The 20,104-nt window shown below is 42.1% G+C and overlaps 1 protein-coding gene across 1 annotated transcript in view; it reads left to right on the plus strand.

The window, feature by feature from the left end:
- Positions 1-2,844: 2,844 nt before the first annotated feature.
- Positions 2,845-20,104, plus strand: part of LOC117450787 (adenylate cyclase type 9-like) — a 30,069-nt gene continuing 12,809 nt past the window's right edge. The window contains exon 1 of the mRNA XM_034088758.2: positions 2,845-5,969. Coding sequence (XP_033944649.1) covers positions 4,157-5,969 — 1,813 coding nt within the window. The 5' untranslated portion in view covers positions 2,845-4,156. The remainder of the gene's footprint in view (positions 5,970-20,104) is intronic.

Consider the following 20,104-nt stretch of genomic DNA (forward strand, 5'->3'; position numbering starts at 1 on the left):
AATGTGTTAATATGTTTACACTGCAGATACAGAAGATGCCCACCAGAGAGCGCTGTGTAAAAGTGTAAAAAGATACACAGACCATTATTACTCATGGCAGTCGTTTAGTGTTAGAGTGATAGTTTGGGATAATCACATGTGTGATAATGCTTTTGCTATATTTCTGCATCAATTTTCCTAATTTAATCCTGAATAAGATCTGGAACGAATGTGTGTCCCATTAAAGTAGTTATTCATTAACCTTTTATTTTGTTTGGTATAATAACACCTTCATTAATCTTGGCCCAATTTTGGAAGCTTGTTCATCAAGAATAAAGATTTCCGATTGACTAGGAAGTGAAATGTTGTGGTTATTGTGATGAAACTGACTTAAACAACTCATTTTTTCTGTATCTCTCTTTCTTGCTTACACATATAGGTCTTTATCAAAACTATGCGTTCATGCTGTTAACAGGATATGTTGTATATTTGTTTTTATTCTGTAGCTGCAATGCACCAGTTTGTCGTGACTGTAAGTGGGGAGGGGTGTGCGTGTGGTGGATACTATGTTTTGGAGTGTAGTTTTGATAGTTGTGCACAAAGACTCCCTCATACATAGGCCTACATATAAGATTATTTAAACTCTTCCCCAAAAATTACTTTCCATAGATTTACTTTAAATAAAGTCCAGAAATACTCAAATACTAAAGAAGTATTTTATGCACAAACGAAAGCCCATTACCCCTTTTGTATACAATGACCACACATTCTCATACACTTTTTTCTTCCTTTATTACATAATTTGTATTATAAAGGATATTTCTGAATTTTAGGGCACACAGAACATACTGTTTGCAACACCAAATACAAAGATCACAATAAACATGTATAAACCGTATAAACATGCAGTGCTCTACCTCATGCAGGCAGACAAACATACTACTGTTTTTTCAGTTTAAATGATCCCTCTTTTAGACTGTTGTACTTGCAGACAGAGTAAATGTTGCGTTTTGAAAATGTCCAGTTCTATGTAAACAAATGTGATTCCAATGCTGGCTGACCCCAACATTTAGCATTGTAAATACCACTGTAAATGCAGAGGAAATATTTTCATTCATTTGATAAGGAACATGCTATGTTTCCCCAACATGCTGGTCGATTGCAGGAAGGTGTCCACTTTCCCTTCTCCTCTCAATACTGTTCAACTATAAAACCCAAAATGCTGACTAAAGGGCTGCTATTTAATTATTTTTTGTAGGCTACTGGACTGTTGTGTCACTGAGTGATTATATTGTCCCGTCCCTTAAAAATCACAATAATGTAATTACATGTCTCCATCACATTTGAGCCTCTAGAGCAGTTTACTGACATTCTATTTGTTGGGTAGGCTACTTTGTCTCCTCTAGCCTCAATAAAATATAATGTTATTCAATTTCACCCCAATGAGACCTCTTAATTTTCCTCTGATATTATCCCAGGACAGATGTTTACATTGATATACTATTAAAAAAGAGTATATTATAATTGTAAAGGGTGAAGGGGAAGACAATAAGGTGGAGGGGCTTCGTCGTTGAACCGAAAGGGGCTCGTGTCGATCATTCGTCCCCACCCTTCTCTAAAGAACGTGCTCGTTACTTCAGTCTTTTTCTTTCTATCAAGCGCGTGCTCGCCAAAGAGAAAGCTGTGTCAAGCCAACGGTAGCCACCAAACCGGAAACACATACACATTTTTCAAAAATAAAGCACATTCATTTTGTTTTTAATCGCTTTTTTGGGTTGAAATTCATATTTTAGAGCCTTTGAAAGCCTCTGAAAGCATGTGCCCTACATGCCCTAAATATTTGAATATATTCTGGCACTATAAAGTCTGGCTTTATATTGAGTTTGGCCTCCAAAGAAGGGAATATAGCTGGAGCATTTGAGACATTGGAGAGGTGCTCCTGTTTCTGTGTAGCAGTGTGAAGTTGCATCAAATAAATGCACTCATCCACTCATCCGAGTGTTTGTTGGAGTTGAATTTTGTTTTTGTTTCTCACCGTGGACATAATTATTCTTTATTTGAGAGGAGAATTATAACAATAGCCTACCTTGTTCTTCATGCCAACTAATTTACATTTTAAGTCATGTGAGTTGCTCTATTGGTGAAAACAGGTGACAGGTCGATGTCACAAAAGTAGTAGACCACCTATCAATGTATCGTTTTATGCCATTAAATGCACATGCGGTTTTATTTTGAAAGAAAAAAGCGGTCATCTCTATTTAGTTTCGGCGTACTTTACACACTGGCACACGTATTCACAGTCACACACTCAAGCACACACATTACTCGCTGCTGGACGGCTGTCAGCGCACAGAAGATGGTGGCGGCTGCGGTCTCAGCGTTGCGCACCGCGCCTGGATAGAAAGCAACCATTCTGCTGCAGCGCACAGATAGTGGTCGGATAACGGGGATAAAACAATCTATTATTGCACTGAACGAGCCTGGGAATGGACAGGCTGGACTATTCAGCAGCCCTGAGCCTTCAGCCCATATTTCTCCTGGAATTTAAGAGGAATTCGTTGGAGGTATGAAGACATGCTCTTGTGTATCCCGTGCAATTCAATTAAAGTGTCTGGATCAAGGCGGCACTCAGCTCTGACCTGTGGGACTCCTGGTGTGTGTGTGTGTGTGTGTGTGTGTGTGTGTGTGTGTGTGTGTGTGTGTGTGTGTGTGTGTGTGTGTGTGTGTGTGTGTGTGTGTGTGTGTGTGTGTGTGTGTGTGTGTGTGTGTGTGTGTGTGTGTGTGTGTGTGTGTGTGTGTGTGTGTGTGTGTGTGTGTGTGTGTGTGTGTGTGTGTGTGTGTGTGTGTGTGTGTGTGTGGGGGGAGGGGGGGGGGGGGGCATTGGAGCGAAGGTGGATACCTTGTAATTCGCCCTACTCTCTCCGGGCTTTCGTTGTCTGCCTTTGAGATCGAGCAACGGTGGGCAAAGTTCACTTGAGAGAAAAAGGAGAGACAGGACGATACTTCATGCAGTCTGCTCAAGGCTGATCTCAGGAACCTGCATGGTCACAATATCTGGACATTCCGTGGGGCGCACAGTGACGATGAATTGGCTACATTGATTTTATTGTGGGATCCAAGGCATACTAACGCAGACCCAACACTGTTTCGTGAAAAGCCCTTTACACACGAGTTACTGACAGCTAAGGTCAATTGTAATAAAACAATTTATCGGGATTGTCTGCGCCTCAGGTCTCATGAATGTGTCCTCTGCTCACGATCCCCTTGTTTTGGAGATGCAGCAGTGACGGAGACTTGCGAGGAGAAAGTCAGGAAAGGACGGGGCTCCGTCCGCGGAAATAATAGCTATTAGGCCCTGCAGCAAGGAGAGTGTGTGTCTAAATAAAAACGCTGATTGCAGTTATTGCGCTCTCGTGCCCTAGCCTTCCTGGAGTTTCTCTGCGTCTTTAAATTAAAAGCTATTTTTTCCATCGAGACTGCAAATCACAGATGTAGAGTCCAATCAAACATTGAGGAGGGTGTTTTTTTGGATGAAATTTTGCTCAGACCTGTAAACAAAACGGGGTTAATTCCAGGAGGTATTAGTGTGTATCCTCAGTGGAGCTGAGCTGAACGGAAAACAGAGTGGAGAACTGGGATTGGACATGCACTGATAATTAAAAAAGGATATTGATTGCATCAGGCTATTCGAAAATGTAACTGGATTTGATTTCACAAGAACCATTTAAGCACATTTTCAAGTGGTTGTTTCTTTTTTTCCCCTTACGTAGATTATTTTGTAATTGTCGAGTTTTCCAAAATATTGTTCCAGTGGGTGCAACTACTGTATGTGTAGGCAGCTGAGTGGATTTGGAAAATAACAGAGCAAGCAGCGAGTTAACTGTGCAGTCAAGTGCGTCCAACACACGGGAATTTAGAGGAATGCAGGGATTGACGTCATGAGGGGCAATAATGAACAAGCCAAAACTTGTGGAAGGTCTGCTGGTGTTTCTATAGCCATTACACTGCTTACTGAGTGTAGTTTTCTCTGAGGTGTTTTTTACTTTTAAGATTAAACAATCATTGCCCTAGTTGTTATATACTGCAGCCGCATACTAAGCTTTACTTCTTTATCAACTTGATCTGTGAAATAAGTGTTCCTTCTACATAGTCTCTTTTGGATAGATTAAAAAGCAACATGGCATCCCCCCAACATCAACAACTGCTGCCTCGCAACACAGAAGTGAGCTGTGACTCAAGCGGAGATGGAGGCGTCTCCGTTAGGATTGGCAGTAGTGTCAAACACAAGCATGGAGGCGGGCCGCTGGGTTCAATTGGAGGAGGCTTCATGGGGGGATCCAAGCATTGCAAGTACAGCATTTCATCCAGCTGCAGTTCTGGAGAGTCTGGAGTCAAGAGGACAGTGGTTAAGAACTTTCGCTCACAGAAAAAGATGCCTCAGCTTTTTGAGCGATCTGCTGGTCATTTCTGGGACCCTAAATTTGACTCTTCAATACTGGAAGAAGCCTGTAGAGAACGATGTTTCCCTCAGACTCGGCGGCGCTTCCGCTATGTGCTGTTTTACCTGGTTGTCGCTGCCCTCCTCTGGGGATTGTATTTTGCTGCAAACCCTTCCCGCTGTGACAGGCTTGCCTTTCTTATTCCCACTGCGTCTTTCCTCCTCTTCTGCCTCATTCTCTTTCTCTTAACTTTTACCAAGCTTTACTCTCGCTGCTACAACCAAGCTTCGCTGCTGCTCATCATTGTAACCTTCACCCTAACCCTGGCCCCCCAGATCCAGACATCAAGTTTCAGGGATACAGAGACTCTAACAGCTGCACTTGATATGGAAGAATTCAGTGGCATGGGGCCCAATTACAACCTGTCCTATGATAAGCCTCTAGGAAGTTGCTCCTGGTCCCCTTGTATTTCTCCTGTAGGCACCTTCTCCCTCTGTATTGAGGTTCTTCTGTTGCTATACAGTGTTCTCCATGTTCGCCTCTATGCTTCTATCATGCTCGGGTTTCTCTACTCTTTCTTTTTTGAGAGTCTGAGCTGGTTGCATCTGACGCAGGCAGGGGATAACTGGAGCCTAGCCTCTCTGTCAGACTGGGATACATTATGTTGGCTTGGCCCAGCCAAAGCTCTGCTCCACCTCTGTGCCCACGCCATTGGCATCCACCTGTTCATTATGTCCGAGGTACGTTCGCGAAGCACCTTCCTTAAGGTGGGACAAGCTATCATGCATGGCAAAGATCTGGAGGTGGAGAAAGCCTTGAAAGAGCGAATGATCCACTCTGTCATGCCCAGAATCGTTGCTGATGAACTCATGAAGCAGGGTGACGAGGAGATAGGTGACAATTCTGTTAAACGATACTCCACAAGCGGTGCAGCAGCTGTCATCTCTAGCCCTAAAAACAATAAACGCAAGAAAACCTCCATCCCTCGTGGCCAGATCATATTCAGACCCTTTAACATGAAACGGATGGAGCCTGTCAGCATCCTCTTTGCAGACATTGTGGGCTTCACCAAGATGTCGGCCAATAAATCTGCTCATGCCCTTGTTGGGCTTCTAAATGACTTATTCGGACGTTTTGACCGACTTTGTGAGCTCACTGGCTGTGAAAAAATCAGTACTTTAGGAGACTGTTACTACTGCGTGGCTGGTTGTCCTGAACCCAGACCGGACCATGCTTATTGCTGCGTAGAGATGGGCCTGGGCATGATTCAGGCTATTGAACAGTTTTGCCAGGAGAAGAGGGAGATGGTCAACATGAGAGTGGGTGTCCACACTGGTACTGTGCTCTGTGGTATCCTCGGCATGAAACGCTTCAAGTTTGATGTTTGGTCAAATGACGTCAACCTGGCCAACCTAATGGAGCAGTTGGGAGTGGCTGGGAAGGTCCACCTATCAGAGGCCACTGCCAACTTCCTGGACGACCGCTACCAGCATCAAGATGGACAAGTCATTGAGAGAATAGGACACAGTGTTGTGGCTGACCAGCTCAAAGGTAGGTGCTCTTGTGAAAAATATTGCATTAAATGACCCTGCATATTAGAGATGTACTAAGTTCAGTACTTTTAGCTGTTTTGCTTTTATCTTTTAGATGTATTTGAGCTAACAGTATGAAAAGAGCAAACTTTCTTTGTTGAATTCCTATCAAGGATAATACAACTCAAAGGTCAGAAGCATGCAGTTGCAAATTGGCTAAAACAGTGAGACTTAAGGCTGCATGTATTCCCCCATCAGCTCACAAACCTTTCGCTGCATTTTAGGGAGCAAACAGTTAATACCCTGTAGTGCCTCTTTACCACCCCTGGAGATAATGTGTCTACATATGCCAGCATATCAGCAGTTCAACCCCCAAGTGGATCAGAACAGTGGCAAGGGAGCTTTTGCATGGATAGTCAAGGTTGACACTTGGTAATAGCATCATGTACCCGGCACAGATGGTCTGGCAAGGATTTGAGTCTAACACAAGTGCCCTCTGTGGTGTGAGTATTATGTGACTGTATCATCGACAGACTCCATCTTCCTTCCACACCACCCTGCCTCTGTTCTGTTCTCCTGTTCAATTACATTGCCTTCCAGACATCCTCAATATGTCCTGTTGTCCTAACCTCGCTCTGAACTCCAGGAAATGCTTTACGACTTAATGTAACTGTTGCCTCCTCTAATAGAGAGTTTCCTGCAGCTGTATTTCCAGCTCTAACATCTATCCTTTTTCTTGTCTCTAAACTGCTTGACTGCAGCTTTTATTTGATACATTTATGCAAATCGCCCCAAAGCAACTGAATGTTGGCCTAATGGCTCTTTTCATCATGCAATGCTTGCTGATCCATTATCAGCTATAATAGAAGTAAAAGTGACTGTTTCTGAATATGGACGTGCAGATGGTGTGCATGTGCTGTTTTGAATTAGCATTTCAGTTCATATATCACATTTGTTCCTTGGAGGTTGGAGGCTGCATGTCTTATTTTGCCCAGTGCAAATCAGGCTCAAGTAGTTATGAACTGAAATTCACTCAAGATACCAATTTAGATGTACATATTTATACTTTATGCACATAAACTTCTAACACATTTTTTTTATACATGCAAATTCTGTACAGATTTCCTATATATTTTCCCTGAAAACCTGTGCCATGAACTGTCAAGGACAAATCTGGAGCGGAGTGGCCTTTTGTTTACTTGCCAGCAGGAGTAATTAATGGGCCTGCATTTCCCCCTCATCTGTTAGATTAATGAGAGACTAGCACTCTTGCTCTTGTCTACTTTTTTATGCGTGAAGATAAATGTGTTACTCACATTGTTATCACCTCACCTCGCCTCCCCCTTCTTCTACTCTTTTCTTGCATCAATCATGTATTGAGTTCCCTCCTAAGATTTATCCTTTCCCTCTAGATCTGCTCTACCAGTGAGAGTGTTGGCTGTCAGGAGAGAGCTGTGCTCCAGTGTTGTAAAAATCGCTGTCTGGCGCAGTCTGTGTTAATCACTTGGTACCATTGAAGCCAGGCATGGATCCTGGCTGGGGCTGGTCCATGTTGCCTCACTCAAATTGCTTTAACCCAGGCACTGATTGTTGTGCGGCTGTCTATTTGTTATGCTCTTTTAGAGTAATTGTGATCATTTACCTTTTACAGTTGAACTATAACCTCAGATTGAGGCTATATACTCAGTTCTTTTGTGTAACCCTGTTGGCGCACATGTTTAAAAGTTTATAATTCCTTATTTCTTATTTACAGCCTCCCAGTGTAAATATATGCTATTAGTGGCTGACTGTAGCAGGGGTTTACTTGCGGTTCAGCCACGTCTGGTCAGTAATGTGTTGCAGCTGCATCCTGTTCGCTCCCGAGGACTGATCCGGGGTCTGTGGTTTTAGTAACAAATGGAGATGTTGTGGCTTGTTTTACATCCAGCTGAGTGATAGCTGGTGTTTTAGGTTAAAGGTGGGGTAGGTAATTTTGGAGAAACCAGCTTGAGTGCGCTAGAATTTGAAAATAAACAACCGTAAAAAATGTGCCACTTCCTTACAGAGCCCCTCCTCCAACACACACGATCGCACACATGACCAATGAGGGCACGAGATAAGTTTGTGCACAGATGGAAGGCTGACAGGCAGGAAGGCCATCCAGTTATTTTAGCCTGGCCGGCTAAAATGATTGGTCGTGCTTTTTACAGTACCACGGCTTCCACAGATGACATTTTTTTATGGATTTTTTGTCAAAGCACTTAAGATATTCATTGCTATCGGGGTGTTAAGAGCATTCCTTGGAATATAACAAAAAGTGTATCTCGAGCCGGTTTCTCAAATGTACCTACCCCACCTTTAAGTAAATCCCTTTGTCGACATGTCAGATTATTTTGAGGGCTCTAACTAATGTTTATTTTCATCAACAATTAATTTTAATTGGTTATTTTTGTATTCATATATGAATTGCTTAGTCTATATATAATGTCAGATAACAGTCAGCCGGTTTAAAGGATTCACTGGGATTATCTGAATAAACCCTTATGTGCACAGCTCTTTATGTGTGTCTATAAGGTGCTGCTCATGATGTTTTTGTAAGTATTTCCTTACTGGAAATGGGAGCTATATTTGGATCCATTTCCCTGGAAAGTTCCTGTTTATGTCCTTCCTTTTGTGCTTAATTCAGAATGATTGCACATTCTGAGGAGAAAATTGTTTGTATGCTCATGTTGCCTAAGGGATGTGTGTGTTACAATTACATGAGAGAAAATTGTATTATAAGAGTCATTAGCAATTATTGTTTTAATTTGTTACATTACAGTGGAAGTACAGTCTTACAACAGCTGCTTCTGTATCTCGACTTCCATGCTAATACTGCTTCAGTGACTTACTGGCACTTTGTATCGGCTTTATTTTATATAATAACAACAGTGTACTGTATTGAATGAAAATGTGAACGAAAATCTTGTAGTGACTGCAGAGAATTTTATCCGCCATCCCCAACATTACTGTTTTGGTTCTGTCACTCTAAGGTGAAGGATGCCATTCTCGGGTGTACCGCCCACACGTTTACAAAATGTTTACAGCTATAAGAAAACCACCCATAACCCCAGGAATTAAGTTAATATCCCGGACGAGCCCCCACGTGTTACGTTCCCTATTGGGCTAGGGCAGGGCTATTCAACTTCATTAGCAAGTGGGCCAAATAGGAAAATCACTGGGGGTTTGTGGGCCACACAATGCTTTGTCAAGGAACCACTACAAATAACTCTTGCTTACAGTAGTGTTAATAGATACTAATACATTAAATGAACTAGTCAAGTGCATCCCTTTTTTTTTACTTTAATTGTATCAACATAAATCATTACAGAAAGCAACCAGTCCATAAAAAAGTAGGAAAGCTTCGGTTACAAGGCTTGACACAAAAGTGCAAAATGTTGCATCTTTAAAACTAAGGAGACATGAGTTTTTTCCCCCAACAGTTCCATGTCCACTAATGTACAAAACAAGATGAATATAATAAAACAGTATTCATCACATTAACAGTAAGTAGCCCTGTGTATAATATCCTCAACACTTCCAAGCATACATAAGGTGCATTGAAGACAACACAAGTCCATAAATGTAATACTAAATGCAAATAGAACATAGTAAAACAATAGCCATCAGACTCACAATAACATTCATATCTTGGAAACATTTTTACAATTTTCGAAACAGTAAGTAGGCTTGTTTGAATGACCATAAAATGAATGACCATAAAAACAGATCTGCATACATGAATCAGACTTCTGTCATGTTTAGCCTGTTTGAGTCAGTGAGAGAAATTACACTGCCTTGATTTAGCTATTTCAGCATAGTTTGGCTCATAAGTGGTAAGAGCAATCCTGAGACACTCATGCAACTTCTCATTGGTCATGGAGCAACGTGCCCTTGTTTTGATGGCATTCATATGAGAAAAGCTAGACTCACAAGTATAGGTAGATCCAAACATTGTCAGTATAAGCAAGGCCACCTTCCTCATTGTTGGCCACTTGACTCCGTTCAAATGATGCTAGCAGTCCCTGTACTTTCCTTCTCCGTTCCTCTGAGCCCACGGGAAAACTGGCAGAAAACGAGCCGTGATTTGAGTTGTAGTGTCGCTTTACGTTGTATTCTTTCATCACGGATATACTTTCGTTGCACAATAAACACACCGGTTTATTACTTGTTGCGGCTGGCAAAGTAAATACATATTTGTCAGTCCATTCATTCTGGAATTGGCGATTTTCCGAATCAACTTTACGTTTCTTGGGCTTGGAGAGAGACATCTTGAAGCTGTTGTTAACTAAAGTACTTTCTCTGTGGCCCGCGAACCTAGTGTGTAACGTGAGTTTGACTGAGCCAATGACAAGTGAGGACACAGTGCGGTTTTTTTTAATGAGCAGAGCGCGGCAGGCAAAATAATGGATTCAAAATAATTCAAATGAATGGAAAAACCAGCGTTTTCGCCGCATCGTCAGATTTAGTGTGATCAGACATTAGTTTTATTTATGCTATTACACATATGCCATTTCGATTTGCAGGCAACCTCTTGTGGGCCAGAAAAAAGTTCTGAAGGGCCTGAGTCGGCCCCTGGGCCGCTAGTTGAATAGGCCTGGGCTAGGGGGTGTACCTGGTGATGAATATGGCCGTAATATTTCACGGTTTTGGTCAGGAGAGCCATTTGTGCTTTTGGGCACACTAACACATCCCTTCCTTTACCACGGGAATGCTAATTCAACAGTATTGGCCTGAGTATTGGAGTATTGGCCTGAGGCATCTATAATAGAGGCTATCTATGACCTTCAAAAACTATAAATTAGGCATTTTGTTGTAACAGTTAAAGATGTAGGGATGAAGAAATTAAACCACGACAGAACTAGACAGAGGAAGTAGATGAACTGCCCTTAACTGTGGTCCTGTTCTGTCGTCTGAGACTCGGTTTATGTCCAATGGGTGGTATCACTAAAAAGTAGCACTGCAGCATCTTTCCTAAACCACCATTAGATTAAGCCTCCATGTAACTGGACCTCATCGTTGAGCTCAAGTGTGAACCCCACGCAAAGAAAAGGAGGTGGTGTACATTTAAGCCTCAGGATTTCACACCAAAATGGCTGTGCGTGAGTGTGTGTTGGCATGCTGTCAGTCTACACACTGCTGTACTTGACAAAAGTTAAACGGTTTGGCTTTTTCCCCCTAATATATACACAGCTGTCTTCTCACTCTGCCAAAAAATCCAAAACCTGGCATAATTATTTGTCTAGACTCTTGAGTCCAAATCAGTATGCACACGCAGCATTTAGCTCTATTGTAGAGAGACAGAGGGAGTCGATGGTGAAGTGGAGTGGCTTACAAGGAGGGGGTAAGGAGCAAGAGTATGCTTAGGCTTTGGAGGCAGCTGTTGGGATGATTTATGAAACCAATGGCAAATAGATCATGGGATTACTATTACACAATATACGGCGTTCTCTAGGTGCCCTTTCAACTGAAGTATGAGAGGGGAACGTTGCTCTTCAGAGGCCACAAGGGGCAAAGACTGCCAGGGGGACTCTAAGCTGCTATATTATATTACAGTCACCGGGTCCTGCCTAAAACACTTTGGCTCTGCATGGTAAAGTACAGCTCTGTTGGGAGGCTAATGGCATCACACTATTGTCCTGTACTGCAACTTTTTGTTCAACACAGCAAGGCATTGTAGCCTGCAGTAATGCAGTCTCATCATTTATCATCGTTGGCCTTATCACACTGAGCAAGTCTGCAGAGCTTCAGGATCCCTTGTCATGCTCTGCAAACATGCAGCCTTTGTGGCAAGGTTAGTGAAGGTCTACGCTGTTGTGATTAAATGGATTTTATAGCTGCAGTCATTTAAGGTTATCTGCTGTGTCACACTGTTACTCAGCAGGATTGGGCCACCTGCACTTGTTCAGGAAGACTGCAGCAACGGCATGCTGCTTTAACCCAGCAGCAAAAATAGCTTTTTACTCAGGTGGTGCAGTTCTCTGGATCAAGAGCAGAAAAAGCAATACGAATATTTCTTCTGCAAATAATCTTCCGCCTTGCTCAGAGAGCTATTTCTTGAACTGATACTGTAGATGATTTCCCTCTGAACAGCTATGTTTGCTGTTGTGCTTCTCTAACTCCTGTCAGGAGACCCTGCACCTCTCAGTACCCCCAGGACACAGCTATCCGATTGCCTCAATGGTAGAGTGTCTTGTCTCTATCTACTCTGACAGAAATGACTCAGGGCAAGGTGGATGAGAGAGCCTGATAGCAGTACTACCACTGTCTCTCTGATAAGGTGCAACACATGCAAGCAGTTACAATTGCTGAGCCTGCAGAACATACTCACTTCAAAAATGTAAACAAAAAATAAATTGCTAACTTGTTTGATAATTAATTAGTTTAATTAGTCATTTATCAGGCAAAAAACACAAAAACATGTAAGATTTATTTTTGTTTAACTGGCTTCTTTAACATAATTCTAACTCTGACTACTCTGTAAGTCACAGGCTCTGTTAGAAATTGTTATAAAGAAAACATGTATTAGTCTGTTGTGTGGAAGTGGTTATGTGGCAGATATTGACTTTTTTGTATATTTAGCTCATATTTCAGACGGATCGTAAATTGCTGATCATGGATGTTTTTAGTTCTGGGTTTCTTTTTATAATCACATTTCAAAGTTTTTAGTTAGTTTCGCTGTTTTTCTTATTATATAGTATTTGGATTTAAAATGTTTATCCTGCTCCAGAATAGAAGAGGCATACACACATAAATACCAATATAATTGGACTATTTTCATTGCCGTAAAACCCCATTTACAGTATCAGAGATGTCATATCTTGATATGCTTTAATCTGAGTTTGTAAAATAATCTTCTTGCTGCTCTCTCCTAGCACACAGCAAACCAATCTGGTATACATTGTAGTAGTTTTCACATATTCAAATTGGCTGAAAATATCTGCTTGTCTCCTGCAGACTAAAAAAAAGAAACAAAAATGTAAGAGAAAAATAAACAGAGTGGAAGAGAAAGATTTATATAGTTGCACCTCATGGTTCATCTTAACACCATTGCGTAGTTCCACCTGGCTCAGAGTCACAACACTAGCCACAACAAAACATACGGGAAAAGACGTTCCCCATCGGCAGCATCACACACACACACACACACACACACACACACACACACACACACACACACACACACACACACACACACACACACACACACACACACACACACACACACACACACACACACACACACACACACACACACACACACACACACACACACACACACACACACACACACACACACACACACACACACACACACACACGCACACACACACACACACACACTTACCCCAGCTCTGCACCCTGGGCCTGCTAAGGCTAATTGCCATGGCAACAAGCTTTCGAAAGGGGTATGGGTCAGCTGGTAACTGGAGGCTCTTTTTAGATGGAAGGCATGGTGCTATGATGGAAGAAGAGGGGCTACATTTACTTTATTCAGCTGGACCTTTCATACTGAGGTAAAAGCAAAGGCCTACTTCTGTGTGAGCCTCGTGAGAATCGGCCCGACACGTAAAAACACTCTGCTGCAGCTCTAAAGGACACCTACACAGCTACACATTGCTCACATTGTGTCTTTCAAAGATGTGTTAACCTTGTTCAAGTGAAAGAAACGTTTGTGAAGACATTTCTCTGTGTGTTTTTTTTCATGATGTTGCCATCTTTCTGTATTGCACGTGGTGCTAAGATTGCTCTGCTCATGGCCGTGCAGATGCTGAGGTGATAAATTGCTATCATGAGTCATTGATGCATCCTAAGCTTTTTCTACTTTGATAAAAAGGGTACAGAAAATGCTAGCACTCCTAATAGACACACACTAGCCTTTACTGACATTGAAAGATGAAGCGCAGGCTTATGGTGACACACACAACACACAATTACAGCACTTTGCATTCAAGTAAATGCTAACACCTTAACATTCACTCAATTGTCTGTGTGGGCGGGCGTGTGTGTGTGTGTGTGTGTGTGTGTGTGTGTGTGTGTGTGTGTGTGTGTGTGTGTGTGTGTGTGTGTGTGTGTGTGTGTGTGTGTGTGTGTGTGTGTGTGTGTGTGTGTGTGTGTGTGTGTGTGTGTGTGTGTGTGTGTGTGTGTGTGTGTGTGTGTGTGTGTGTGTGTGTGTTTGTGTGCTTGTTTGTGTGTGATAAATGGCTGTGTGAAATATGAATGAGGGAAGTTGACAGGGAGCCCGCCTTAAAGCCTGCTACTGCACTCAGTGTGCACGGATTGACTAAGCTTGTTTGTGCGTGTGTGTGTGTTTGTGCACTGTACAGTAAAAGTGTGGACTCTTCTATGAATTCTTTTAGTGGCCTATATTTGTGTCTTTTAAAGCTGCATGCCTAAGTATTTTATTATACAGATCTTATGTCATGAGCTACTATACCTTGAGTGCCACCATGATACTTCAGTATACTTAAACCCATATTACTGTCTGAAGGAGAGTATGATTCAGAGGTTTCTGTGGTAGAAGCTGAACTTGTAGTTAACAACATCATTAATCCTTCTGTATCGATGGCCTGCTGAGAGTCCTCGGGGAGTAATGCAATGCTCAGCAAAAGATCCTGCTCATTTTTGTTCATCTTACCCAATGCATGTGTCATTTTTATTTAAATGTCTGTGGTGTAAGAGCAGAATAAGATGAGAGGCGAAGTATATGTGGGAGGGAGTTATTTGACTATGTTGGGGAAGCGACACTTTTAGCTGCAGGTCAATATATTACATTTTTGTTGAGAAGCAAGATTGTCTTTTTTGTTTTTTTCAATACATTTGAGATTGCTCATTTTATGTGTTAATTTGCTCTTCTTTGAGATAAGAGCCTCACTCCTAAAAGGTTAAGGGCTGGAACAACCTATTGTTCTCATGAGTAGTGCCAATCTCTTATTCTTTAGTGAAGTGAAAACAAATTAAAGATGGAATAAGAGTGATTTAGTTTCTGATTATTAATACAATGAAAGGCAGATCACTATTAAATAGAAAATGACTCACCCAAGAAAATCTTTGTAACTATTGAGCAGGAAACAAGTGAAATCAACAGATGCATAAGGAGTCTATGGAAGCCATTATCAGATCAATCTAAAGCTAGCAGGAGCATTAGCATTCGGATGAGGTTGTATGGGAACAGGATTTGACAAAGGAGAGGACAATGAGATGGAAGGTGAATTTGAGCTTTCGGAATTATGTCAGCAGTGGATATTCTTTACAGAGGAAACAAGTATCGTCGTGGAATCAAAAGAACAGGGATGGCAGAGAAAATAGACAGTGAGTTACAGTGAGATTGACAAAACAGGGAGAAGATACAGGCCACTGAGCAAAGGGTCGAGGAGGGGGGGGCAGTTAACTACGAGACTGTCTATTGGTCTGCCAACAGACCATAGCAGCCTGGAAATGTCAGGGATGGAAAGATCGAAGACTCAGAATTCAAAATGACTGAAGAGTATATGAAAGACAGACGCAGCCAGGCGAGAGTTTAAGACTTCGGAGATATGTCAAGTGTTTCTATTCTCGTTTGGAGTGAGCCCAAATGGGGCCGGATTGCAGCCAGGGAAAAAAACAGCAGCCAAATATGCAACTTTAGTTTTGGTGCCACCCTTGTTTACAGCCCTGAGGGACAGGGAGAGGGGAAGGATATTGACAGATTTTGTTGATTGCAACGGAAAGAGAGGCTTGTGTGGCCGGTTGTTCCGGTACAGTGCGCCTTTGTGTAAGTAGAGAAGTGCTCTAATGAAGTTCACAGTCAAGAAAAGTGTTTTTGTCCCAAACTGAGAGAGCCCAGGTGGTGAGCAAGACTTGCAGTTTATTTACAGCTTATGTAACTCTTGCTGAGAGCTCACTGTGAGTTATCTGGGATATTTGTGAAAAAAACTGTATTGGTTTAGCTGCGCTTCAGTGAGTTTGACGTGTTCATAGCCACGACTTCGGTTTGGTCCAGTTTGATACCTTACACAACAGTTTTGTCTTCCATGCAGAGGCTAGCTTTACTGCAGTGCTTCCCAACCAAAATATTTTAAAACCCCTTGAAAAAGCCCATAGGATAATAATATATATTAAAAAGCATTAAAAAAATTACTATAGCACTTGTTATTGTCTGTAGTAAATGGAGCAAAGTGTAACATCTTGTCTCTATATTATTCATGAGACAGTACAGACATCTCTGCTTGACATTGAGAGGAGACACTGCCCTAATTTAACACTGTGAATATGTCTGCTCATTTTCTTACATGCCCTTCAATGCCTTACAAGTAACCTGGGCTCAGCATAAGGGAGTAGCTGTTGAAAAGTAAAGAAAAGAAAAATAGAAGGTCAACTGCTGCCTCCCCCCCTCCCAGCTGTCCACGGCTCAGGAGACACAACAACTCTGCTTCTCCTTCAGAATCAGAAAGGACAGTGTGAGTCCCTTAGCGGTTTCCTATGAAAAATGTACGTGTCTTTCATGATGTCTGACTGAATGGGTTCACTGTTAGACAGCACAAAGACATTCACCACCTCACAACTCACAGACTCATTCTAGCCTCCACTTCTCTCGCTCGAATATTTACCGATATCAATCCCTGCAATCCCTACTATCTTTTCGCGAACCATGCCATAATAAAGTCTTCCTAAACTAGCCTTTCGTTCAGGACAGGTTTCCTTCTGTTCCTCCTCCTCTACATTCCGACAGGGACAGGATGTAGAGTGCATCCCAGGAAGGAGACGCAGTGGAGAGAGACGGTGGTGGCTCCTGGCCGGCGGTGCCAGCTGGCATACAGAGATGCCCTGCCTAGCATGCTAGTTTCTCTGCACCATCTGCTCCACTGCCCTCCTGCTCCCATACCTGGCCGTGGAAGGCAAACCTGTCATTATCAGAAGATAAGGCACACAATATGTTTTTGTTTGTTTGTGTGCTGATCCAAGCATATCTGCCAACTTCCCTCTCTGTTGCCCTCTGTGCTTCGCTGCTTTTAGTAAACCTCCCTGGGACAGCAGCATTATCTGCTCAGTCCCACTTTGGTTGTAAATGGAATTTGAAAGCAAAGGAGAAACTTTGAGATAAATGACCAAACGGTTAAATATTTATAGCTACTGTACTTGTAGCATCCATGTGCTTTCTTAAACAGAGTATCTTGCCAATGTATCTTGTTCTGTTATGTATCTCAAGTTAAAATTAGATTATGGTTATGCCTCCACACTGAGCAATAGCTGAGGAGTGGTTATGTTTTCAGGTTGTCCAGTACATCTGTCCTACTCATTTTCGTAAGCGTGATAACTCAGGACTGCATTGAGGGGATTTCTTTAGAATTTGGTAGTCAAAGGAAAAGGTCACTGTTACCTTCCAGCTAATTGTCTGTCCCTTTTGAAGGCTGATGAAGGATTATGCTGGCAGTTTTTGAAATGACCACTGCAGTCACAAATTATTACATCCAACATTGGGTATAGCCTCTGCAATGAGCCCCTCTTAGCATTGTTCAGAGAGGTGTTCAGAGACAGCTATTGTTCCACAAGAGAGTGGACATGTTATGGAGTGGGAAGAGAAAGGGAAAAGCAGAGGTGATGGTGTTATTTAGTTGCAAAGTGCTTTTTCTCATGTCACTTTCCTCTGTCTTGAACAAAAGGGCTTGGAGAGGGAGATAATGTGACTGGGCTCTCGAGGGGAAAGGTTACCTACTGTTCCCCGTCAGCTGATCGCACGAGACAGTATGCTGCAAGTTCCATAATGTCTATAGGCTTCCACTTGTTATGCTACTGAATTAGCCAAGGGTCATCAGCGATTAGAAGAGGCAAACACACAACCTGTATCCAAGATCATCAAGCAGACGTGCACAGACTGAAATGGATAAGAAACACACTCACTCAACTGAAGATTCCTAACCCACTTGCTTTTAGAGCACAGCTGTATTCTGATGATACTGGACACAAGTTGATAGTGGAAACAGCTGCTGGCCCTCACACTTTATCACAGCCACAAATTACTGCGAGACAACATTGCACTTTCCTCTGCCACTAGGTTGAATCACGGACACGAGAGATTCTTCCAGAATCATGAAGAACAGGCACAAACATCTGCAGACACTTGAACTCACCCCTCATACAAACAAACACAGATGCATTGCTGTCAACCTTTCCAAACCCTGTGGTCGATTTATTATGCTCTTCTCTGGCTGTCAGGACTGGAGTCTTCCTGAAACGAGCAGTCTGACCAAAAGAGGTGATCAATCTCTAACATACTATCTCATTAACCTTTTAAAGGGATCACTATGGATTATTTCTGTCCATATTAACCATGTTGCTCTTGTCTGAAATCAACCCAGCACCATTTGTATAGGTCAAAGCCCATAAGAGGACGAAGAGGGGTGAAGCTGATTTCCTTTCACCTTCCTTTTGTGTGTTTTTTTTAAGGTTCCGACCCCTTTCTCATATTTAGTGTTGTGTTCCACCTTTTTTCTAGTTTGTATTCATGTCTGGCAACCTGTTTGTAATTATATTTTATTGGTGTGTTTTTTTGGGTAATTATTGTTTCATCCAATACCAATTGTTATTTGCTCTTACTGCCTTTCAACATTTCTCCCTAGTAATGGCTTGCTGCGCACATTATCTAGCTTGAAATACCTCATTATCTTTTCATTACACGAAAATAAAGGCCGGTTCAGTGATTTTTGTTTAGGTGAATTTGGTTCTCTCCCCCGACTAATGCAGATTTGTTATGACTCAACTGGCACTATTGCTTTTATAGAATATATAGGATTTCCATTAAGTAAAACTCTAAATGTATTAATAAGTAATATGTGTGACTCACATACTTTGGTAGTTGTGTGTGTTTCAGCCCTGAAATGGACATGACTTTCGCTGACTCGAATGTAAGAACCCAGTATTGCAAATAGAAGAAAAAAAGATATAAAACATGCGGTAAAGGGAAAACACTGTATTGAGGTAAAGAGATCAGAAGAAAAGAGAAAGCAGAAGAGAGAGTTAAAAGCCATTGACCTGCAAGAAGAACTCACTGTGGGAGGCAGGGAAGGATTTGATTAGCAAACTAATGAAATCAGTCAAAGCCATGTGTGTACATCCATTGTGTGTCTGTGGATCTGTCTTTGACACACACTCACACATTCTCATCTTTACTGGCAGTCAACCCCCCCCCACAGTTTCCTGGTGCCTCTTCTCACTGTTGTGTCATTCTGCATCACTGGTGCAGGGAATTAGTTCTTTGTTTCCACCTTCATTTCCCTTCCCCCGAATCTCCATCCACCTGGCTATTGATCCAACAACAGCAAAGCCGTCCATCTATACCTCGGCTCACTGTGTGTAGGAGGTTGAGGGGGTGTTTTGGCTTCTGCTTCTTGAGCTACTTATATCAGTGTTTGTATATATTTGAGTGCATGTGTATCATTGAAAATAAGATTGTGTGATTGTGTTACTCATGCCACGTGTGGTCTCAGAGTGTGTCACAGTGCAACCCCAGGGTGGTTCAGCAGAGGGGGGGGCAGTGGCAGGCCTGTCTAGAGTACTTAAGACAGACAATGCTCAGTAGCCAGGGGCTGACACTCCACTGACAGTTAGATTATGTGGCTAAGCACTTGGTCACAGTTACTTATACTCACACACAAACACACACCCACCTTGGAGGACTGATAGAAATGATAACATGTTGATAGAAGTGGGAGGACGCAGGTGTTCAAATATTTGACCCTGGCCTGTTATGTCTCCAACTGTTACTCTCTCATGATCATTGGGACCTCACAACATGCAGGAACTCTGCAAATAGATGCATGTGTACATGCAGTTGTAGGAAACATGTGAAAAAGTCATTATTTAATTTCTTAGAAAGATTACTTTATATGGGAAACTTCCGAGGAAACTCTTCATCCGGCTATGAGGTCGTGGTGATTGTCTCTTAAGCACTCCTAGTTCTTTTTTAACAATATTTTTATTGAAGTTTTCAAATGAACATTACACATACATAAAACGGTCAGTCTAGGTGGCAGATACAGTGTACAATCAAATGAATAGGCATGTAAATAAACACAGGTCAGTATACAGATGATACATGGATAACAAAGTACAGAAATACGAAAGAATACGACTGGGGTTTCTACATTTTATAATGTT

The sequence above is a fragment of the Pseudochaenichthys georgianus genome, chromosome 8 (genome assembly GCF_902827115.2).
Source record: "Pseudochaenichthys georgianus chromosome 8, fPseGeo1.2, whole genome shotgun sequence".
Taxonomy (NCBI): Eukaryota; Metazoa; Chordata; class Actinopteri; order Perciformes; family Channichthyidae; genus Pseudochaenichthys; species Pseudochaenichthys georgianus.